The 25,534-nt window shown below is 42.2% G+C and overlaps 1 protein-coding gene across 1 annotated transcript in view; it reads right to left on the bottom strand.

Moving 5' to 3' along the window:
- Window positions 1–25,534, bottom strand: part of BMP6 (bone morphogenetic protein 6) — a 149,830-nt gene that overhangs the window by 12,973 nt on the left and 111,323 nt on the right. Inside the window, exons 2-4 of the mRNA XM_072814215.1 lie at window positions 15,546–15,738; window positions 1,884–2,032; window positions 996–1,193 (exon numbers count right to left, since the gene is read on the bottom strand). Coding sequence (XP_072670316.1) covers window positions 996–1,193; window positions 1,884–2,032; window positions 15,546–15,738 — 540 coding nt within the window. The remainder of the gene's footprint in view (window positions 1–995; window positions 1,194–1,883; window positions 2,033–15,545; window positions 15,739–25,534) is intronic.

The raw sequence follows: 25,534 nt of genomic DNA on the forward strand, positions 1-25,534 counted from the left end.
AAAGCAAGATTCATCTCTTTGAATTTGGTGCCTACTAGCGATGTGAGCTGATATTAGGAAGCAACACCTGCTCCCCACACTTCATGTTTTGATGAGTGGACTTCCATATCCCTTTCTAGTAAGACACAGCATGGGGGGGGGGCAGCGGGAAACACCTCTGAAGGACTACTGAATTGACACTCAAGCAGTAGGAGTTCTTCCTCTCTCTAGCCCTCGGAACCTGCCTGTTTGGGGCAGGATGGGGCTGACCCCATTCCCTAGCCCAGAGGTGAGCACCTGGCCTCAGCCTGGCTTTCTACGGAAGCTACTACCAGAAAGAGATGTTCTCTTCTGAAGCTGAGGTTACCAAGCAGGATAAAATCCTGGGACTACCGGCTGCCTCCACCACACAGAGATGGTCTTTCTGAGAATGCCACCAATAAGGGAAAACAGAAGAAGAGAAGGCAAGGTAGGTCACACTGTGTGAGCCCATGAATCTGCCCAGGCCTAAGATAGAATCCGCAACTTCCGGTTCAATGCACCAATGAAACCAGTCGGAGACGGTTGTCGGAGCTGAGTTTCCATCACTTTCAGCCAAGAGCATGGACAAGTACGAGTCCATCTCACACAAATACACCACGTTTGTTTGTATGCCACAGCCTCCCAGGAGTGACACGACTAGAAGAAAATCTAGGTGTTCTCAGGACCTTTGTGTGAATGAAAGAGGAGTTGGAGAAATCTCATCAAACGGAAGGATGCTCTTCTAGAAAACCAGATGCTCAGGTGTCTGGCCTGCAAACTGAGTCCCCGGAGAACAAACATCCCCTTCTGATGGCTCTAGGAACCCTTCTAGGTAATTGGTGGCTGTGATGAGGCACCTGTAGGCCTTTGTAGTTCTGGGCAGAAGCCAGGTAACAGCTGACACCATCAGCACATCCTTGTTCTCATTGAGACCTGAGTGCTAACCAGGCTTCCTTTCTGGAAAAGAAAGGGGGGGAGGCTCCACCCAAACCTACCTGAGGCGCTGGAGACCCGTGACACATCCTGGGACTGGGTTGAGCGATTGCGGCTCTGCTGGCGGCGCCGACCGGGGGCCGACCTTGTGGTGCGCACGTGGACCTCACTCACTTTGAAGAAGGCCACCATGAAGGGCTGCTTGTCGTAAGGCCCATCTCTGCCCACCAGGCCTGCGGCTCGGGGGTTGATGGGGAGTCCTTGAATGCAAACCACAGAACCGGTCTTCAGTCCATGGAAACTTGTTCCTATAAGCTGCATAGCTGAGCCTCCCTCACCGCGCAGGTGTCAGCCACAAAGAAGGAGCGTGAGGGAAGAGCACTAGGCCTTCTCAGAGCCCTGCTGCCTCCCTTTGGATGGGCAAAATCAAAACACTCCTTCCAAAGCTCCACGAAACCAAAGCAAGGACTGGCGTGAACTCCCAGGCCCTCCCATTCCTGAAAGGCTTCCTGATGCGACTGTTCTTTTCTGATCATATGCCTCCCAAACAGGGAGGTGACTGACTTCACAGGCAGCGTGGGCCCCGTCTGAGGACCTGTGTGGGGAGTCTGAGCTGTTGAGCTTTGGTGCTGGAGGAGTAGGGGGCACTGGAAGGGTTTCTGTGCAAACCTCCCCTCCCCGGCCCCCCACCCCAGCCAATAGTCAGAATGTAGCCTGGCCTCCCCTGCCTCTGTGAGCGGTCTTCCCATTGTTACTGGAACTCAGACCATCTACTTATATCCAGTCCTTCCTGGAGACCTCCAGGAAAGATTTTGCTTTTCAGTAGCAGTTATGAGGGAACAGTCAGTGAGGTCACCCCAGAGTTGTAGTCTCCACCGGAAACCATGGCTCTATCCTAACTGTTGGAGAGGAAATGGAAGAAAACTGTTGGCCGATTTTGGCAAACTTACCATCCCGGGTCACCACGCTCAGCTGTAGCCCCATGTTGTGCTGTGGGGTCACGACCCACAGATTGCTAGTGGCTGTGATGTCAAATTCCAGCCAGCCTTCTTCTGAGGCCCACACCACGCGGGTGTCCAACAAAAATAGGTCAGAGTCTCTGAAAGAAAGAAGAGATGGTGTGGTGAGTCGCGTGCTGCCCTCTCGGCCCACCCTCTCTGTCCTGCCTTGGCGTTAGGATGAAAACACCAACGTTGGGTTACGTGCACACAGGAGGAGCCACGCACAGTGCCCTACTGCAGCTCTGGCTCGCGTGACACACCGGACACATGCATGGCATGATCTGGAGAGGAATACATGCTAGGGAGCTTCACAGAAATGAGTTTTCTCCCCAAAATATGTAGATCTCTCAACTTCATCAAAGGCCTTGCTATGGCTGTTCATGCCAAGTCTTTCTTGGAAATAAGGAAGGGAGGGCAGGAGGAAGAAAGTAAGTCATATTGTTGCTTACTTTGTGGTAAACGAACTCTAAAAAAAAGAGCAAGGAGGGGTGTGAGGGAAAGGATTGGGAAAATATTAAAATCAGGAATCATATGAGCAAAAAAAAAAAAAAAGGGTGTGCTTTGTTCATTTTTCTCTTTTGTAAAATGAGGACCCGACAATCTTCATATGTTAGTTCCTGTGAAATAAGGAGAATCGAGAGGCCACATCAAATCTGTGAGTAATCATCAGTTCCTTGCTTTTAATTACGGCCTTTGAGCAGTCCATGCTGAGTGTGGGCTCCTTTCTTGTGTGGACGGTGTAGCTGTGGGTGGATGTTGAGTGATTTTAAAGTTCATCCCGGTGCAGCTGTGAGCCATGGCTGGGCTTCTTGTAGGAAAACCTGGAATCCATTCTTTCCACTGGGCTCCAAAAGGAGTAGTTTTACATATGTATGTATTTCTTATAGTTTTCAACTAACATAACCCTGGGAGTCGTGGGAAGATGGATGAAGGCTTCTTCCCACTCGTGCAACACTTGGTGATAGAGCGGTGTTAGGGGACGGTCCCCTTCGTGTGTTTCAAGGATACTCTGAATCTGAGCTGACATCCCAGGGTCACGGGCATGAAATGGCCAGGCACTCCCAGGCCAGGGAAGGGCACCATTTTGGCCATGGAAAGATTGAAATCCTCGGGTACCATCTTTTACAGGATAGAAAAATTACTAGAACCCTGCATCATTAAGATGAGCACTGCAATGCAAACACCGAATGTTGAAATTGGTTATAAGGCGCTCTTGTGCACTTCGTTCTCCTATCAACGATCCTGAGAGATGGTTGAGGATCACGATCCCCATGGGACGGCTGGGGAATCGGACTCGTCCTTGAGGTTACAGCCATGCAACTAAGATCAAAAGCTGGTAAATGAAAGAGCTAGCTAGTGAAAAGCAGCAAGCACGTCCAGTTTTCCGTACTGTGTCCCTGCTGTTTGAGATTGTTAAGAAAGGCCAACCCGTGGCAAGGGAGTACAATTTCTCTCTGCCCCATCAAATCTTCGTGAGGCCAGTGAGATGTTGGGAGTCAAAAGTCTTAGATTTCTGAGGGGAAACAATTTTTCCTGTTTACGTGGCTTAGAGTTAGAAGGAAACTCTACCGTCATCTTTTCCAAGCTTAAAACAGTAGGTACAGCGAAAAGGAGTTTACTCAGCTGCCGACCAGAGTCTGCGGGGGGCCACATGCGGGCCTGCCATCTTTAAAGCACTCCCCGACGTGCATGTGTCATACCTCCTGTTGACAAATTGCCCCCCAGGCCCTAGGTAACTGTGAGCAGGGAGACAGGGGGTGTTCATAGAAAACAGCAAGAGCGGACTGCAAGTCCAAAGCTTTGAAGTGAAGATATAAAAAGACATAAATTCTCTTCTGGAAGGTTGGAGAAGACCCTCATCCAGGAATAACACAGACACGACGAACAGCACTGTGGGAAAAGGAGCCCTGGTCCCCCGGCAGGGCAGGCACGTCCTTCTGGCACCCTCTAGAATGAGAGTCCAGGGCGCCAAGCTGCCCCGGAGTGAAGGGGGTCACTCGTCGCTGTTCACAGAGCTTAGGTGACGCACCTGTGCACCTGGCAGACAATTCTTAAAGACTTGGCACGAGGATGCAGAAAACTACAGTCTGAGATAGGAGGGCGGCGGAGCTGGTACAAAGAGCTAGAATGAACTTTAATTTGGAAAAAGTAGGGTCTATGAAGCAGGAAACAGTTACAGGAGACAGTGTGGGGCAGGGTGGAAGTCTCCCACAAAGGAGAGAAAGCAGAGAGAAGGAGAAAAGGGCACGGATTAAAGGGGAAAAGACGAACCCCAAGTTAATCTTGGGATAAAGGAAGAAGGCTCTGAGGGGAGGAGGATTAGCAATCGGGAGGTGGAAGGGATGCAAGCCACAAGGCGAGTGGGGACGCGTAGATGCGAGCGGCCTGGCTTACTCTCCTGCCTGCTCCTGAGTCACGCTGGGTCCCTGGGCACCTGTGCTGCTTCTCCACCTCCGTCCCTGGCCGGGCAATGGCGAGGATGCTGGTCCTCACTGCTCAGGGGGCCAGGGGGAACACACAGGCAATCAGATAGCTGAGCCCGGAAAGACAAAAGAAGTGGCTCACCGGCCGTGAGGTAGCCTCAAATTGTGATGCTCATTACATCATCTAGGAGGCTCGGGTCCACGGACGGAAGGAGAGGTAGAGCATGCACTTAAAATAAGTGGACTAAATGGAAGAGAAGCAACAAGAGTTACTGTGTGCTTCCAACATGCGGGATGCCCCAAGAGCCTCGCCTTTATTCCTTGGGGTCCGCAGAGAGCCAGATCCTTTCCCCGTCTCTCTTCTACAGCTGAGGGCATGGAGCCCACAGAGCTTAGGTGTGTGACCAGAACGTAAAGTCAGAGCCTATGCTCTTAGCCACCACATATCTAAAAAGCAGAGTCTAGAAAGGCCCAGGGCACAGGTTGAAAATACTGAATGAGGGCTCAGAAGGAGGTAAGGGATCAAATCTACTGCACAGAGATGCCAACATCAGCTGGATACAGAACCATGTTAAGATACTCAGAGCTTGGGGCAGCCCCGGTGGCTCAGCGGTTTAGCACCACCTTTGGCCCAGGGCGTGACCCTGGAGACCCAGGATCGAGTCCCGCATCGGGCTCCCTGCATGGAGCCTGCTTCTCCCTCTGCCTGTGTCTCTCATGAATAAATAAATAAAATCTTAAAAAAAAAAAAGATACTCAGAGCTGGCACATGATCAGAAATCACGAGCAGGTTCTCCTATCCAGGCCAGGGTAGGAAGGGGTGAAAGATACATGCAGGAAGGGACCAAAGATGGCCGCCACCTGCTGTTGGAACTCCAGTGACCTTCCCAGTCTTGCTCTACTCCTCCTCTCATGCAGAAGGCTCCCCATCTAGACTGAGAACACTACCGACATGCATTCACAGCCAGGGTGAAGAACTTAAAAAAAAAAAAAAAATTACAGCTTTAAGGAGCAGCCTCTTTGGCTCAGCCTCAACGCTCCCAATAACACAGGTATTTAGGAAACACTATTTATGGCAAGTCACTGAAATGGGGTGGGGCCGGCTGATACCTATTTACTTGGCATCAATGACCTGCAGCCTGCCCAGTCTCCTGTGCAAGTATAGCCTCCAACAGGATGCATCTGATTTTGCCAGGTGAAAAACACAGGGATTCCCTTCTAAATCTGACTTCAGCAGACTCAAGGCCTGTCGTTCTTTCTAAAACATGTGTTACCAATGGATAAAGAATCCTAGGGTTTGGCCAAAGTGACCATCATGACTGGATTACTTGGATCTTCCTCTTGGGATGACTGACATGCTCAAGTTCATCTATCATGAAAGAAAATTCTGAAACAAGACAGAGAATTCTGAAACAATTTACTGGCTGTTTTGTTTTCTACCAACTCACAGAACCCCATGTTTCATGATGAATATGCATTCTATCTTCGAGGATACAACAATTTTATTTTCGGTGTTAGCCCACTTGAGGTCTTTAGATCTTCCTGGGAAAATTAAGTTCTTAACAATTAATAAGCCTACCAAGGGATGTCTGGAAAATCTAGAAATTTCTAGAAAATTTTACAAAGTCACCCTGAGGCTAGAATTGACTGACCAGCAAGTCACTCATAGCAAGACTTGTAGAACTAGTGTTTTGTTGTCGAGGTCACCCCACCTGGTCTCTCCTAATACAAGCTCCCAAAGCCCCCGCCCTTGCAGGCGATACTGCATCAGGCTGGCGTAGAAAGCAGCATGGCAAACACAGTGGGTCCTATTTCTTTTCACCCTCGAAGAAGAGCAGGAGGTATCCGAGCTCCTAGTGGCTGGCTTTAGTCTTTCCTGACAAATGGCACCCACTAAGGTCACACTGCCCTAGACAAAGTGCCACTCTGCTTACTACTGTTTTACTAGAAAGAAATGTTCTTGACCAAGTGAAATTTATATGCTTGAAGCAAACAGATTTATGAGATGTTTGATAAGGTGAGCCTGTTGTCTTCTTCCTTTATTTCTTTACAACATCCCTTTGCAGTACGGCTGGACTTCACGGTAAACTAAGATATGAAACAACTCTCATCAAGTGATGGACCTGCTTTATGCAATGAGGCAAACTTAAATTTCAAAAAGAACGGAAGCCCAAAGCCAACCATTTTAGAAAATTAGATAGTAAATAAAGCAAGCGGTTTTACTTTCTTCTTATGTAATATATCATATACAGAGGATTATAAGTTTAAACTTTTACCACTAAAAGGAGGAAAGAATAGGATATTTGAAAACAGAGCACTACAAATCAGGGTAAACTGCTACACACACACGGATTTGGGTAATAAGAGTGAATGCACATTATTATTATATAATTAAGCTCTCACTGATGTTATGCCTCTCAGTATTAACTAATATTCACCTCAAGGACTAGCAGGGTATAAAGAGATGGTTTAAATATCAAAAACACCTTAACTCTGTATGACAGATTTCATCTTCAACAAACGGATACAAATCCGTTTGCTGACACAGTATTAACCTAGCGAGCCCTTACTTGGCGTTTACTACATGGATGCTTTTCCATATGCTAAGTCCTCACAACCACCATAAGAGGTAAATACTATTAATGCCATCACAGGCTTACAGAGAGGGAACCTGAGGCACAAGGGGGTTAAGTAGCTTGCTCCTAGTCATAGAGCCAGTAAGTACAGAGTAGGGATTTGAATATAGGTCACTTGGCTCCAGTGTTGCACACCCTTTAATCATCACAGCAGTTGTTCTCAAGTTCAGCCTGTGTTGGAGTCACCTGGAAGGTTTGTTAGCACAAAGAGCTTCTGGGGTGGGGCCTGAGAATTTGCATTTCTAAGGTACCCAGGTGATGCCGCTGCTGCTGGCCTGGGCACCACACTGTGAGAGTCTGACCTACAGCAGGGTCCTGCTCCTTTAAATATGACTAGTATCATCGTCATCTGGTTTTTAGACTTAAGGTTCAAAGCTAACTGCTCTCAAGATTTCTTGCTCCTCTCCCTAAAACAGTACAAAGCAAACGTAGAACACTCCGCAAGTAAATGTTTGATTGTCTTATGCATTGGCCCTACCCTCAGGGAGTTATCAAGTTAGACTAATAATCAGAATCACAAATAAGATCAAGTCCAAAGTAGCAGTATTATTAGAAATCCTGCTTCTCTGTGTCCAAGGCAGAGAGGGAGGGTGGAGGGTGGAAAGCAGATTATTTTTTACGAATTCATGGCAACCTAACCTGACCTCCTTGGCCACAGAAACAAAACAATGTCCTCCTTCACGGGGATATATACTCCAACACGCCCTAGTGATCAAGCACACATTGAATGAGACGTCCTGCTACCTTTTAAACATGTTACGTGCAAATGTTATGTTTTCATCACCAATCCTACATTTCCATTTCCTGTACGATACAGGGAAACAAAACAAGAAAAAAGGTGTTCATTTGGGATTTAAAAAAAAAAAAAACAACAGATGTCTCAAAAGATAATCTTAGCCTCCACCATAGCCGGCCTCCCACAAGGCTGGACATCCTGGAAAGAAGACGCATGTCTTCTTTCTGGGGCAATCTGTTTCTGGGGATGAACACTACAGAAGGCATAGTTTCCAGAAACAAAGACTGATCTTTTCTTCTCTTCCATGTTTACCAAGTGTTAGGTAAACAGTCCCCAAACAACTGCTTCTCTTGCCCACTGCACCCGATTCTCCCTTTCCCTCAAATGGAGCATTCTTTTGAGTGTACGTTCCTCTTTATGATAACCTTAATTCCTCCCTGTAATACGCTCTTCTACACCATGGCTCTGCAAAGAACAGAACTTAGATAGGCTAAGGAATAAGGTTTGGTTGAATTTTTTGTTTTGATTTCAGGTGGATCACTCTAGATATAATAGGACTTGACTAAAAAGACAAAACTAGTTACATAACCTGAGGTGTTGTATTATCCTCTTTTCGGGGGCAAAGCAACAAAACTGAAAAGCTCATTGCTTGCCTGAGGCCCACACTGAGTGTGCCAGAGATTATCAAATAAGCAAGTAAGATTTCAGGAGTCCCTGAGGATCACACTTGTGAAAGCCAGACACAGAAAGAGAAACAGGTGTGGCTGGGCACAGCGATAAAAGGCTTTGATTTCGCTCTGCCCCAACCACAATAAGGTTCTCCCATCCTGGCTTTCTCAAATTTGCCCTTCTCTTAAAAAAAAAAAAAAGTCTCAGGTATCTCACTTATACCTCAGTTGAAGATAAAGGTTCATGTCACTTCACTTTAGCCAGCAGCACTGAAAATCCAGTAGCACTCTAGAGCAATCGATCTGTAAGAAATGCTCTTCTAAGGAAATTACTCTCCCAGATCTTGGAACTGGACTGACTGCCCGGTTCAGGTCTTGTTTCCCAAACTACACTATTTGGTTAATGAATCACACATATCAACATTTGTGGGGATTCATTGTAAAGATTTCAAAATAAAAATAATAAAAATATTATGTTTCAGAGACATATGCTTCTGGTTATGATGTATCAAACTAACACTCCCACTGAGGACAAGTGAAAAAATAAACTTGTTTGTAGTCATCTTAAAGCAACTAAGACAGTCAACACTTGATGGGTCAAGATCACAGGGAGAAGAAAAATACATGGAGGTGAGCCCTACATTTGTATTGTTTTTGTGTTGCCTTTTCATTTCAGTAGATTTGATCATTCCTGGCATGATGCATGGGTATCAAACAGAAAGGAGCAGAAGCCTACAGCTTGGAGCAACATCACTGGCAGGGACAAAAACTGGAGCTTCGGGAAGTTTGGACCTGGAGGGCTAAGGTCCCAGGGGAAAGGGGCTGCATAAAAGTGAGCTCATACAAGTTTGGTTTCACCTCCTATAGAACTTTGGCTCTTCAAGTCCTGGCTGCCTTCAACTCCAACATTTCCATTTGAGATATTTGCCAAATATGAGGCTGTGAATGCGTGGAGTAGGAAGCTGAGAAAACAAGCAGAAAGAAACTGCTTAAAGGACAAAAAGCTAAGCAGAGTTTTTGGCAGTTTCTCAATGCTGGAAGTTAAAAATTAGAGTGCAGAGCCCACCAAGGAAGAGGAGCTCTGGTAAACATCAAACATCCTAGACCTTCAGCTGAGACCCCTAGAAGGCTAAACTCTAGGAGAAAGGAAAAAACCAGAAACAGATCATTCTTAACACATCCTTAAATACCCTTAAATACTTGAAAAGAATGAGAGATCACCCTGTATTTTGTGTGCCTCCCAGAAGACAAGGAAATCCACTCTAGAAAGAGATAACAGCATTTATAAATATTTTCCATAGATAATGGCCAGAACTGAATTAAAAAAATGATCAGTCATGCCAAGAAATAAAGTCAAATGAGGAAAAATCAAGAGAACAAATAGATAATGGGAACAGACCCACAGGTGATCCTGAATAATAGAGTTATCAGATATGATCTCTGAATCTAGCATTATGTAAAAAGGATAATAAATCACAAGTTGGGCTTGTTCCATGAATGCGAGGTTGGTTTAACATTTGGAAATAGTTTAATGTACTATATCACATTAACACTTAGGGGAAAAAATCAGAAATTTTTAAAAATAAAATTCCACACGAATTTCTAATATTAGAAAACTTAACTCGAAATAGAGAACTTCTTTAAGATTCTAATAAAGAGTACCTATAAAGATATTATATATATATATAATTACATGCAAATTCATTCAGGGATTTCTGATCTGAGACAGAAATCTGACTCAAATTCAAAATTGTACTGCATGTCCAGTCAGTACAATAAAACAAGAAAAATGGAGAAAAAAAATGTAAGAATTACAAAAGAAGAAATAAAACTGATATTTATAGATGACATGATTATATTTATAGAAATTCCAAAAATTTTGCACAAAAAATTATTAGAATGAATAATTGAATTTGCAAGGTTGCTGGATATAAGATCAATATACAAAAATCAATTGTATTTCTTTGTGAGCAGAAACAATTAGACACCGAAGTTTTTAAAAGCTAATAATATTATTTACAATAGCATAAAAATCGTCAAAACCGGGAATATTCTAATGATCTATAAATCAGAATCATCTAATAAGAATATTTAAGACACAAAAAAATCATAAAATATTACTAAGAAAAGTGAAAGAAAGCCTAGGCAAATACCACATTCTTAGATTGGAACATTCAATATTAGTAAGAGTCAATTCTTCCAAAATTGATCTCTAGATTTAATGGAATTCCAATTAGAAGCCCCACAAGTTTCTTTATAGAAATTAAAATGCTGATTTTACAATTTATGTGGGAATGCAAAAGGCCATAACTAGCTAACAGAGTTTCAAAATTTAAAGAATTTATATACAGTTATCAAGCCTTCTTATGAAACTAAGATAACGAAGAGTATAGATTGGTGCAAGAAAAAGACAACCAATGGAACAGAATAAAGGTCTTAGAACCAGACCCACACATACATGGTCACCTGATTTGTAACAAAGATGCTACTGAAGTGCATGGAAAAAGAATAGTATTTCCAATAAATGATACTAGGGCAATTATTTATTTCTATTCTTACACAACTAGGCTATCTAATCTACTTTACTAGTTCATTTAGAATCTCAAATATCTACTACTCCAGCTAGCTCATTCTGCTGAGCTAAAAACTTTCATATTTCACTGCCTCTTGGGCATCCATTCATGTCTCAAACATGTCCAAACCTGAACTCATCCTCATTGCCCTTCCCTCACTTATTCCTGTGTTCTCTATCTCTGTGAATGGTTCAGAGGAGCATTATCCAACTAAAAATTCTGGAAAAATGTGTTTTTGCCCTCTAACAGTGATTTTCTCTCTTGAAACAATTACATTCTATCTGTAAAATATGTAAATGGCGAACTTGGTGAAAAATTTAGTTTAAGCAATAATTCTGTCTGGGATTATTCCCAGGGACTGTACTAGCACAGCTTCTGGGTGGCCTAAGGAAATCTTTCTCAGTTTCAAAATCCATTTCTAATGCTCAGTTCTCTTGATTCAAACATTCATTTTTCACACCCTAAGCCTAATGAAGTTAGGATGAAACATGAACTAAAAAAAAAAAAAAAAAAACAAAGAAGAAAGAAAAAACTTTGCCTGTTTGGAAACAGAGGAGTAGGTTGTGATATTGCTTACACCAGGACACACTGAATTTTAAATTTTGGAATTAATTCTTCCTCTACATGTCTTCCAAAGACTGCACCATGATAGAACACAGAAAAGTTATATGCACAGAAGACAGACTATCACTTCCAGCAATGTAATTTCTAAAACATAGTAGTATATGGGATTTCAAAGCTAGCAGAAACAAGTGGGCAAATTCAAGTACAAAATAGGGCCATCATAAAAACAAAACAAAACAAAATAGGGCCATCTTTCAGACACTGAAAACATTTCTGGCTGGCTTTCAAGAGATGCTATTTGACTTTAACTTCTAATTATATGAAATTCAAATAAGAACCGTAAAAGAATGTCTTTAACCAAATAAGTGTAGATGAAAATGATATTTTTGGAAGGCCCCAAAACTGCACTATTAATCTACAGGAGCTATAAAATTAACGATCCAGTGCTTAGGTGGCTTGATCATTTTAAGCATCTGCCTTCAGCTCAGGTTATGATCCCAGGGTCACGCTCTCTGCTCTGTGGGGAGTCTGCTTCTCCCTCTGCCTCTGCCTGTCTCCCTTGTTCATGCTCTCTCTCAAATAAATATATTTTTAAAAATATAATTAAAGATCATGAGTACACATTCTGAAAAGCAACAGACTACAACCACAAATATAGAAGGTCAAAGGTATTCAGAGCAGCCTTTACACTACAAGCATGAAGACAGCTTAGTGTGTATGAGATGTGGGAGAACAAGGTAAAGTCCATGGACAAATAGGTAACACTCGGAATAAGTACAAATACTTTTGTATAGAATTATTCTAGTCTTTTTTCTTGTCCATACCCTTCCTCTAGAAAAGCTGCTAACAGTTTTATGGTTTCTCAGTAGGTCAACAAACATTTCTGAAGAAAAGCCTGGAAAGTCAAAGAACCAGGGCCTGAACTCTAGCAGACACATCTGCACCCCCAACAGAGCCATCTCATTGAACACCCACACAGAAACATCTTTAGGATGTTTGCATCAAAGCTAACCAGATGGAGACAAAGGGCATGCCCCAAGGGGATTGCTTACCTCTTTCTGGCACTTCACCTTTATCTTGGAACTGTCCCTTTGTCATCAGGGTGACTTGGGAAACAGCAGACAACAATGCAGGCCTAATTTGGACTTGGCAAAATTCTTACGTGCCACGTTTCATTCTCTAAAAGGTAACATGCCTGCCCTGCTTATCTGATGGGGGTCAGCGGTTAAATCCTAGTGAGGGAATATGTGAAAAGGCTCTTTCCAAACTCTAAGTGCTATGCAAATGCCGATTTTTACCAGCGTCATCATAAAAACATGATTTATAACACCAGATATTAACACCCTTTGCTGCTCTGATTTTACTGTACGTGCTGTTGGGTTGCTGATCCAATTCTGCTCTATGGGTTGCTCCAGATCTTTTCAGGACTTAGATTCTATCTCAAAGCTTATTCTCAGGTTTTGAATAAAGTATCAAATGTTTCCCTGTTCTTACTCAAAGCACCATCTATTCAAGTAGTCACTTTTTTGAACTTACCTGTTCCAGTGATTTCTTATCAGTAAGAGGAATATGTTTCTGCACAATTCATAGCAATGGCCTATCCTCCAAGAATCTTTTCTGACCCTCCCCTGGGTTAGGCTTCTTAGCTGCCTTTTATATCAAGAGGCCCAACACATAACTTCTTTTGCCTTAGCTGGAGGTACAATTCAGCACTGAAAAACCTGCCTTTTTTGTAGTTTTCTTTTTCAAGGAGGCCAACTATTTTGCAAAACAAACATTTGTTAAATTAAGTGAATCCATCAAATACTACAAATTTCACTTACACACAGATTAGACAAATAAGTTTCTTCACAAGCTTGGCCGATCATTTTTAGCCAGGAAACCCCAAGACGGTACAGATGGGGAGATCAAACCTTCCCCAGAAGGAGCCCTGCAGTTAAATCTGGAGGCCTCTGGAAGAACATCAGGAGACAGCAGGAGACCTGGGCTCCTAGCCCACCGATAAGAAAAGAAAATCTCCTGTTGGTCAACCTGCAGCCTTTCAAAAGCATGAGAATTTCCCAATTCTCCCATATATCCCCTTTCCTATGCACAAAAGTTAAACACATCCAATCGCCAAATACTCCCATCCTAGAAGGCAGAGAAATTACAACTCTGCTTTGACAGAGTCATCAAAGGTTGGGGCTGTTTGGGATTTTGTTTTCCAAACTCACTGCTGGCCCGGAGAAAGTATGACACCACCATCTTAAGCACAAGGCAGCTGTTCGTTTTTGGCTGGAGTTCAATATAAACCTTACAAATGGTCTGCTAGCTCTATTTTTTAAATAATAATAATTTTGAAAAATCCCATAGTTACACAAAAATCCCAATCTAGTGTTTTCACTATAAAGCCTTTCCTGCGGAACAGAGAAAACCATGGATTCCAAACAAATGTCTGAGCCAGGAAGGTACTGGTAGGTTATTTCTGCCAGATAAATGCAGTGGACATATAATTAGGCAGACTGACAATCAATGGCTTAAAGCAGGCTCCAAGAATCACCACTGAGTATCAATTCTTTCTGAAATATCAAAAGACAAAAATCTACCAACAAATAATTTGTTATTTCAAAAGAGGCCCTTAACAGTTAAGTCACTGATGATACTTTTATTTAGGGGTGAAAATCAGACAACAGAAAACCTTCCCTTCATTCCGAAATTCTAGTCTGTTATAGATACCAATGGCTGTATTTTACTTATAACTATCCCGACAAAGAACTCACATACAATGCTCAGTGCGTATATTCAACACCACAATGTGCCCCCAAAGCCTGGCACGTGTTTTCCCTTTCCTGTTTCCCTCATGACACACTCGAATATGCACAAGGGCCACATGTTGGTAGTGCTTTCAAAATAAACCTTTTATGGGGCCAGTTTACAGTCATTATTATTTTAGCGTGCATATTTGTGGCAGAGCCACACATAGATCCGTAAGTCCAGGAGAAACCGAAGTCATTCCTAAACCTTTGGACATTCTTGGGAAGTCAAGAGATTTCCAAGCCCAAAAGCAAGAATCTTGACTTGGTGTGTGAAACCAAAGCTGGCAAATCCCCTACAGAGATTGTAAATGTGGGGTTCCCTCCATCTCTGTACTCTCTCCCTTTGTCGTCTGCCTATTTACCGTATAATTGCCAGGCTGTCCCATCATGTGCTGTGTTCTCCATCCTGGGCACTACGTATGCAGCGGTGCTGACCTTTGCATCAGGCCCACCAATTCTCAAGAACTAACTGACTGACCCCCAAACACTAAGCACAAGTCAAGATCACTGGCTTGCTTTCTATGTGCTACAGGATTGGACCAGCTGCTGTAATATTTCTTCCCTTGGCCCTTCTAATCCTCCAGAAATCACTCCATGTTAGTTTTTCTTTATTGGTAGGCAGCCCCAAGAATGTAAGCTGTTGAAATTCTTTCATAAAAATGGTCTAGCCTCATTTCAAAAAACAAGAATATTCCAGACATGGGGTGGGAGGGGGGCAAATAGTCTACTGTTCCTTTGTATCCAAATGAGAAGAGATACATTCGAGATACACACCCATACACACACTCAAAGACAGCTCACATATATGTATTAGAGGCAAACACACAGCTTTCCACTAACTTAGTGAGTATCATTTATAAGCATCCTTACATGACTTTCATGTATGAATTGATTTTAGCCACCCTCACCGGTCGAACCACGGTGGGCAATGTTTTAACCCCAATAAGGCATATGTTCTCTGATCACAAAGGATGCTTAGTAAATACCGTCCACTGGCTTGCTTAGGAAAAGACAACTATTTGGAAAAAAATCATTTTAATAACCAAAAAAATCTTCTTGCTGGCTAAATACTACCATTCAGAATGCATTCCTCATCATGCTCGTGTGCTGCCCCTGAACTCCAAATCACCTTCCACAGACATACTCGGGGTTAGATGATGGCAGGGTGAGAAATGGGGGCCAGCCCCACCCGTATGGGTGCCTTGAGCCTTCATACCTGTGCTGATGCTCCTGCAAGACTTGATAAATGCTGATAAGAAAAGTTTGGTTTTTAAAACTCCCCACAACACAGTCCTTGTAGATTCGGAATTCTGCAGCCGTCACCGCCTCACCCTCAGGAATCTGGGATAAGTTGAACTTGAACTCTTTGTGGTGTCGCTGGCCAGGGGAGAACTCCTTCTCGTACTCCACTATAAGATTAAACAAGAGAGAGTGACAACTATTGTTACTTGACTAGGTGCCACAGGCTCACCTCAAGAAAGCCGCCCCGTTTTCATTCAGAAGTGGATTACCAGTTAGCAATGGCTTGGGAGCGGGATGGGAGTGTGGGTGGGTGGGTGAGTGGTCCCATGAACCAACAGTGGCTGGGCTGTCAGGCTGAGATTCAAATCCCTCATCTTACCCAAGGAGTAAGTAAAATTCTTAGATTTTATTTGGTTTCAATACTTTACATACTTGGTTGAAGTACGTTGCAGGAAAGCAAGTTATTTAAACTCTTGCCTTCAGGTTTCCTCACCTACGAAGGCAGGAGTGAACTGGGCTTCCCGAGGAAGTTGTGAGAATGAAGAGAATGGTGAACAAAAACGTCCCTGGTGATCCTGGCCCCGGTCACCCCCTCCCAGCCCCCTTTCTTTCCTGCTGCCTGGCCCCCTCAGGTTGGGTCACCTCCTGCCATCAACAGTTGGCACCACTGAGGGTAGGTGTGAGCTGACCTTTGGGAAGAGGGGTCCTAGGGTGGTAGGGGAGTGAGCAGCACCTTTGGCCTCAACCTGAAGCTCAGTGGAAAGTTTCACTGGGGAGAGGGGTACGGGGGGAGGGGGGGAGGTTAGGGTAAAGCTTCAGAAAAAATCCAGCTAGAACTCAAGAGCACTGCCCCCCCTTCTCCCGGAGCAGAGGGGGAGCTGCAGGGCTCTGAGGCTAGGGCCCCTTCACTCAAGCTGCACACAGAACCCAGGTGTGAGGACACGGGTGTGGAAGCAAATTACCAACAGCATACCTTGCTATTTTCTCTAATGCTTTTTTTTTTTAAAGATTTTTTTGTTTATTTATTCATGAGAGACAGAGAGAGAGGCAGAGATACAGGCAGAGGGAGAAGCAGGCTCCTCACAGGGAGCCCAATGCGGGACTTGATCCCAGGACCCCGGGATCATGACCTGAGCCAAAGGCAGGCGCTCAACCTACTGAGCCACCCAGGTGCCCCTCTAATGCTTTTCTAAAAACTGGGGAAGAATGGAGTCTGGAATCTTTTTTTTTTTTTAAACAAAATCTTCCCCCTGCATGAAGACAATCTATGGAAAACTTCAACCACTGATGATCACTCTTCAGAGTCAGCTTCCACTGAATCTATATAAAGTCCTGTGTGAGAGAAGTGGTATCGACCTCAGATACTTCACTCCTAATCACTGTAAAAGAGAAAAAGGACTGCTCTGCTTCCCACCGTAAATCCTTGACTCTTTTCTCCAGGGATTGGAAACGCTTCTGGCCTACTGTTCCTGTTAGGTGTGTTTTTTTTGTTTTTTTTTTTTATGGCAACTGCAGTGAAATCGCATGAGCAAATTACTCCTTTATGGCAGAGTTCTCCCCAGGGTTGTGGGTAAGGGGGGAAAAAAATCAAATTATTTGCCACCTCCAACTGCCCATTTTGTCCCACATGTGTTATTCTTTATGATCACCAGAGAAAAACTTCAGAGATTTAGCTTCTTTAACAAAAAGAAAGGAGAAAGAAAGAAAGAAAGAAAGAAAGAAAGAAAGAAAGAAAGAAAGAAAGAAAGAAGAGAAAAAAATGTCAATGACTCTTTATAAGAACCTAAGGCCTCAATGGCATTTGCCGAAGCTAAGGAACTTTAAGCCATCTATAGGTAGGAGGTTTTAAATAAAGAATTTCTGAAACTGCCATAGGACTAAGCTAAAATCTTTTAGAGTCAAGTTATCTCTTTCTTTCCGGGGCGGGGATGGGGTGGTAAAAAAAAAAAAAAAAAAAAAAAAAAAAAAGCTTTGGATTGTGTAAGAGCTTGATATAAATTAAAAATAAATAAATAAATAAAAGGTCTAGCCAGAAAATAAAGCATGGTTCAGTCCCAACAAGAGAACAGGTTTTCAAATTAGTGGCTAAGCATGAAAAGCAATCTTGTGGGTGAGTTCACTGAAGGACACCCATACATGAGGGTGTATCGCTTTTCCCTAAAACTGATCTGCCTTTTAAGTGTGATATGTTATCATCAGTGGTTAAAAAGTGAATCAAATCTGATTTCCCAAAGAGACTTTCTAAAAAACAGTCATGTAGCTTTTCTATAGGGCCCTCTGGGTGCTTAAATTTTAATATCAGTAAATAAAAATATATTGTTAAGATTCATTTGAAAGAATGCATAAGAATTCCTAAAAGAAGTCTTTCAATCGCTAGTAGTATAAACAACAATTAGAAAGAAGAAATTAAAAAATTAAAATAAATAAAAGAAAGAAGAAATCATAAATCATGGATGTGACACAAGACATGAGACAGTAACTTAAGATATTTCAGTCACAAGGAGTCAAATTTCAATAAATCAGAAATGTGGTAGCCAGGTTTGCAGAAGTACATCATCCCCATAAACCATACCTCCCTGTATTCGTATAGGGTCCCTCTCCCCTAGAGTGGGTTTTGTTCTGACTTTCTCTGGACCAATAAAATGCAGCAACAGCGGTGCTGAGTGACTCCCAAGCTTTGAACCTCCTTCTGCTTTGGTTTTTTGGATTGCTTATCTAGGGGAAAAATCGTTACCATAGAAGACCTCCCACTACTCCGAACCTCCATGCTGTGAGGAAGCCCAAGCTAACCACGCAGAGAGGCTGTACGGTACATGAAGGGACAGATGGAGGGAGAGAGGGAAGCATTCAGTCAGCCTCCCACTACTTCACCTGAGGCACCACAGCTGTTCTACCGAGATGCCACCTCAGGTGCCCAAACCAGAGGAGACGTTGGAGGGCTCCAATCCCAGCCAGCCTCTGACTGCAACTGCATGAGGCACCAAGCGCAAGAATCACCCTCTAGAACCTGGTCATTTCCCAAGATTGTGGGAGACAACAGCACATTGCTTAACGCCACTCTCATTTGGGTGATGTGTTACACAGTCACAGGCAACTGACTGACACAAGAAGGAAAGGGAGGACAGGAGAGGACAAGAGAAAGAAGGGGAAGTCTGAACTTGCTAGGATGGGGAGAAACCACATGCGACTCTTAAGGATGTTGAGATGCTGGGAGGCAGTAGGTATGACTGAGGAGGAGCCCTGGCAGGCGCCCACTGACAAACGTGAAAGATAAAGAACCTAAAAGAAAATAGGAACATCGTTCAAAGCCTTCACTTTACTACAATACGAATTAGAACGCATGGGCTTATGTGAGCATTTTCCCATTTCTCTACTGAGATAACATTATCTGGAAGCAGTCTGAACTGTCTTTTGCCTTTCTTTTATCCTTCTCTGAGGAGATTCAGGAATCTGAGCCTCCACTCCCCTATCTCGTTATAAGCCCTCTCACTCAAAAAGTTCACTGTCTTCCAAACCTCTCTTGAGGCCTCTTGGCTGGAAGCTGGACCACCTTCTTCCCACTCCCCGTGATACTTCAGCTGTCAGCCATGGGAGTTCGCCTGGAACTCCTTTCCCCCAGTCTTCGATTTCTATAGTGAATTTATATAGTGTGTTCATGAGTGTCTGGGAGGGAGACAAGACATAAATGCAGCTAGATCCCTGCCTCCATGTGCATTTGAAGACCTCAGTGGTAAAACTGTAATGTTTCTAGCGAACTCTGCATTCCCCGCCTTCAAGCTCTATGATTCTGGACTCTACAAATGTCAGACAATCCAAAATATGGGAGGTACTGCAAGGGACCGGGCCAAGTTCTGAATTCAGCTCTCAGGACTTGTTTTGTGGCCCTTAGCATTTTAGCTTTGCACTGGGGGTGTCACGTGTGCTATTCAATTGAGTAGTAGCTATGCGTGTTGATGAAGGGTCGTGCTGCCAAACCGGTTCTGAATTTTTAGCTCCCCTTTCTCTGACTTACGTGATGCCGAGCAAGACATTAGCCAAGGTTCCAGTTATCAGGGAAATGGCAATAATGCATTTCTGAGCTTTAAGTGGGACAATTTCTACAAAATAGTGGTAGAGAAAGTACTCAAATGTTAGTTTTGATCATCATCAGCTGATGTTTGAGACGCTAGCTCTACTGACTTGGAGTAGGTCTCTGCTGAGTTAATTCAAATTTATTCAGGAGTCTTTAGGTAGGGCCGATCAGCGGTTCCTCTAAATCACCTTATTAAGTTGAAGAGCTGCATTCTGTGTCAAAAGTGGTAAGTAAAATCACTACCTTGAGTATCATCAGCCTTGCTGTTTGGCTAATGAATGCCGTTTCTGTTCTCTGAGGCAATAATTCCTAGAATTTTTTATTTCAAGGACCATAACATTTTTCAATGGTAATGACCTTATACAAGGTCATCTACTTTTTTTGTTTGCCATTTGTAAAGACAATAAAACAAACAACACAACAAACTGCATCCTTTTAACTCTATGATCATTTCTGAAGGCTCTTTTAATACCAAATTAAAGAGGACATTAATTGAAAAACACGATCCTTGAAATCAAGTAAACTTAGCTTTATAAAACTCCCTCTATTGTCTCTGCCTTATACTATGCCAGCTGAAATTCAGACGAGCACCAGATCTTTGACCAACATGTAAGAACCAGAGCTCTAAGTAATAAGAGTTACTGGTTGAGGATTTAAAAATGTAAGTTATGTAATACTAAATATGAAAAAGGATATATGCAATTTATAGAGGTAATGAAGCATCATAATAAGGACCTAAGGAAACCAGCACCCAACTTAAAAACCAGAACATGACCAATACCATGGTATTCCTCTCTGGTGCTATCCCCAACTCTTGCCCGAAAGGTACCTAGAATCATGAATAATGTCTAGCATTTTGTTGCCTTTTAAAAACTGATAGTTTTACTATATATATGTACATATCACTAAATCAGAGTGTTTTCCTTTTTTCTTTTAAAGTCCTTCAGAGCATAATGGAAATTTTATAGGCACACATGGCAAATATAGGCATGGTCACAACTAAGAGTGAAAGCAGCCCAAGCAGATGGCCGTACTGCCTGTCAGCTGGTGGGGGCCTGAAGTCCCATGGGTGGGGCATGACTGCTCTGTAGGCAATGGGTGACTAATAATTCTTCTTCAACTCTACCTCATATAAATCCATTAAAAACAGACATTTTCTTAACAAGCGTTGGCAAGGATGTGGAGAAAGTAGAGCCCTTGTGCCTTGCTGGTGGGAATGTGAAATGGTGCAGCTGCTGCAGAAAACAGTCTGGCAATTCCTCAGACACGCACAGATTTACCACATGGCCAGCAATCCCACTTTTAAGTGTATATATAGGTATCTGAAAGAATGGAAAACAGACTTGAACAGATATTGGTACACCCATATTCCTAGCAGCACTCCCAGTAGCCAAAAAGAAGCCACCCAAGCGTCCATCAACGGATGAATGGATAAACAACGTGGCAAAGACAATTCAGCTTTAAAGAGGAAGGAAATTCTGATGCAGGCTACAGCATGGGTAAACCTTGAGGACATTATGCAAAATGAAGTTTAAGCCGGTCAGAAAAGGACAAATATTGTATGCCCTTATATGCAGTGCCTGGAGTGGTCAACTTCATAGAGGCAGAATGTGCAAGGGTGGCTTCCAGGAACTGAGGTGGGAGGGACAGGGAGTTAGTGTTCAGTGGGGACAGTGTTTCAGCATGGGAAGGTGAAAAACATTCTGGAGATGGATGGTGGCGATGGTCGCACAACAATGTGAACACAATGCTGCAGAACTTGTACATTTAAAATTGGCTAAAGTGCTAAATTTTATATGATGCATATTTTTACCACCAAACCCCCCGCCAAACCAGACATTTTCTTACACAATCACAATGCATGACCATACCTACGTTAAAATAATTTGCTGTTTTTCTCTAATACCCAAACCATAATCAAATTCCCTCCAACAGCTCAAAAAGTCTGCTTTTGGCTTATTGGAGGCAGGAGCCGAATAGGATTCACTTCTTACACTTGGTTGTTCTGTCTCTTAAGTCTCTTCCAAACAAGCAAACCAGGAACAGAAAGAACTCCACTAATCTGATCAGGAGTCCATCTAAAAAACCTACAGCTAACAACATTCTTTTTTTTTTTTTTTTTTTTTGTGCTAACAACATTCTTAATGGTGACACCCTCAAAGCATGTCCTTTAAAAATCAGGAAGAAGGCAAAGATGCTCATTTTCCATCTTGAAGTCCAGTTCAGTATTGTTAAGATTAAACAATAGTAAAGGAAAGAAATCGAGTCCAAACTGTTGAACCTAATAAGAAAATGTAGCAGATTGCTTCCTTGACGGTCTCAGTGAGTTTGGGCTGCTATAACGAAAATACTACAGACTGGGGGTGCTGAAACAACCAACACGGACCTCTCACAATTCTGGTGGCCAGAAGTCTGAGCTCAGGGTGCCAGCATGGCTGGGTTCTTGCTAAGGGCTGCCTTCCTGGTTAGGTCTTCACTTCGGCTTCCTTGGTACGTGCATGTAGAGAGAGGGTGTGAGCTCTAGTCTCTTCCTCTTCCTGTAGGACACTAATCCCATCATGGGGTCTCCACCCTCATGACCTCATCTAGACCAGATTACATCCCAAGGCCCTACCTCCTAAAACCGACTCATTAGGAATTAGGGTTTTGTTCATAGGAATTTGAGACACACACACACAGTCTGTAACACGGACCTTAAAGGTTTCACATTACTTGCCCTGTTACCTTTTGAATTTGTGGCTTGGAATTTTTGCATTTGTGTTTATAGGCGCACACGTGATGGGCTCACCTCATACAGTGTTGTTCGGTTTCAAGTTATACTTGCTCTTGGAATAAGTTGGGGAATGCTCCCTCTTTCTTCTCAGGAAATGATCTCTTCCTTCAAAGTCTCGAAAGCTTATCTGTAAAATCATCTGATTCTGTGTTCTCCTTTGGGGAAAATTTTTAATTACCCATTCATTTTCCTTTAAATGTAGAGGTATCTACTATTTAAAAATATCTACTTTTTAAGTCATTATGCATTTTCTAGAGGTTTGTTAAGAGGGGAAGAATTTATCCAATTTATTACCTTAAAAATTTTCAGTCTTCTCTTATTTAATCTCTGCTCTAACTATAGCTTTTTCATTCTAATAGTATTTGTGAATTCCCTTTTTTTGGATTTGTCTTACTGGAGGTCAGTTTTTTCCTCACTATTGCTTAATTTGATTGTCATATTTTTCTTTTTTGAAATGTTGAAAGCAAAGAACTTTTTATTACTTGTTACAAAACAAGGAGACAGGGAGATAATTCTCAAGGCACTGGCTGTAATAATTGATATTTTAACATATTTTCTGAATACCATCCTGCTAACTCTGAATGATTTCAAGTTGTCTAGAGAAGCAGCACCTGGGTGGCTCAGTTGGTTAAGTGTCTGCCTCCAGCTCAGGTCATGATCTCAAGGTCCTGGGATCAAATCTTGCATCTGGCTCCTTGCTCAGTAGGGAGCCTGCTTCTCCCTCTCCCTCTGTCAAATAAATAAATAAACTCTTTAAAAAAAATAAAGTTGTCTACAAAAAAAATAAAGATACAACCTGTTTCAAGTGAAAATATAAAAGAGAAAAGAAAGAAGACAGAGTGGATGGTAAAAGAATAGAACAATCACAATCTTCCTATGTTTAAGAAAAGCCACATACTCATTAGTTTCTCATTATCTGGACTCATTAACTGGTTAATTCGGCATGGCTTATTTAAGGCAAAATTACATTCATTGACAGTAAATTCTACATTTTCCAAATGTTTCATGCTTCCACTTATAGTCCTACACCAAACTTGAAAAACTTGAAACTCTTTAAAAAACAAAAACAAAACAAAACCCTACCATTCCACTGACGACGATAAACAATTTTTTATGCTATGGCACAAGTGTATTTAATTTTAGGCAACAAGGACAGTTCCAGCTGGTCTTTCAAGGTTTGTAACAACAGTGGCCTTCTTACTTTTCTGTTGCAAGCATTCAACCTGAAATAGCCATAGAGACAATAAGCTGGACTCTCCAGCTCACTTGATAACCACAATGAGACAACAGACTTTACCCTCTGGGGTGTACCAAATATTTCTAAATATTTGTTTCTATTAATGTTCTATTAGAATCAGAAATATCAAGAAGAATCTATTTTCCTGGCTGCCATTTTTTTCCTAAACTTTCATTTTTTAAATAATTACAGACTCACAGGTAGTTGCAAAAATAGAAGAAAGGATTAAAAAAACACTAAAGAGATCCCATGTAACATCTTACATAATTGAATAACAATAACAAAACCAGGAAACTGATGTTGATATATCTTAAGTGGACTACAGGTCTGTACTCTGATTTCACCAATTTTCACATGCATTATCTGGTGTGTGTATATACGTGTGTGTGCGTGTGTGTATATACATGCATAAATAATTCTGTGACATTTTATCACATGTATAGATTCCTATAACCAACACCACAATCCAGACACAGAACTATCCTGTCCCTGCAAAGGAAGTCCTTTGAGCTAGGCTTTCAGTTCAAAGGACATTTTAGGACTAGACCTGGCACATATAAGAGCTTTAGGACCAACGCTAAGTACCTTCATATCGTTGTTAGCAGTAAGGGTTAGACAAGTCATTTTTATTTTAAAAAACATTTTAGAATCCTTTTCATACCCAAATGCAGATGTTACCATCGCTCTAGGTTGGGAAGACGCTCAGTAGCGTCTACACATGTCTCAACTATGCAACTATATGTGTCTCACACGTGTTTCACAGACACAACTATATGTGTCTCACAGTGGAAAAGTTGCAGACTCCAGCTAACGTGGTAGGAATACACTCAGGCACTTAAGTCAATAAACATGTGTCATGAGGAAACACTTAAACTGAATGCAGCCTTGATAGAGTTCCATTAATATGAAATAACCACATTTTTGCCCACTTATAAGGACTACTATAAAGTAGCAATCAGACATTTAGTATCAATATATATGGTACGCATTTTTTTCACTACCAAGAAAAACTAAACATCTTTAGTCAAAACACAGAACTGGGACAGCCTAAAAAGAATGGTCTCCCATACCTCTGATTAAGAAAAAAAAAATTGTATTCAATTAAAAAAAAAAAAAAAAGACAGTTCACCCATTTCTCCCACCCTCCGCCCTTGCCTCTTGCAACCACCAATCTGTTCTCTGTATCTATGAGCTTCAGGTTTTTTGTTTTGTTTTAGATTCTACATAGAAGATATAGATAGATAGATAGATTAGATGATAGATATAGATATTACAATTTTTTTATCCATTGACTGACATTTAGATTGTTTCCATTGCTTTGGCTCTTATACAGATGTGGTTTATGTATACAATGGAATATTCCTCAGCCATTAGAAATGACAAATACCCACCATTTGCTTCAACGTGGATGGAACTGGAGGGTATTATGCTGAGTGAAGTAAGTCAATCGGAGAAGGACAAACATTATATGTTCTCATTCATTTGGGGAATATAAATAATAGTGAAAGGGAATATAAGGGAAGGGAGAAGAAATGTGTGGGAAATATCAGAAAGGGAGACAGAACATAAAGACTCATAACTCTGGGAAACGAACTAGGGGTGGTGGAAGGGGAGGAGGGTGGGGGGTGGGGGTGAATAGGTGACGGGCACTAAGGGGGGCACTTGACAGGATGAGCACTGGGTGTTATTCTGTATGTTGGTAAATTGAACACCAATAAAAAATAAATTTATTATAAAAATAAATGAATAAATAAATAAATAAATAAATAAATAAATAAATAATGCAGCAGTGAATATGGGAGGGTGTATATACTTCTTTCATTTACTGTTTCATTTCCTTGGGTACCCAGAAGTGGAAATGCTGGATCATAGGGTAGTTCT

Source organism: Canis lupus, chromosome 37 (genome assembly GCF_048164855.1).
Source record: "Canis lupus baileyi chromosome 37, mCanLup2.hap1, whole genome shotgun sequence".
NCBI classification, from domain to species: Eukaryota; Metazoa; Chordata; class Mammalia; order Carnivora; family Canidae; genus Canis; species Canis lupus.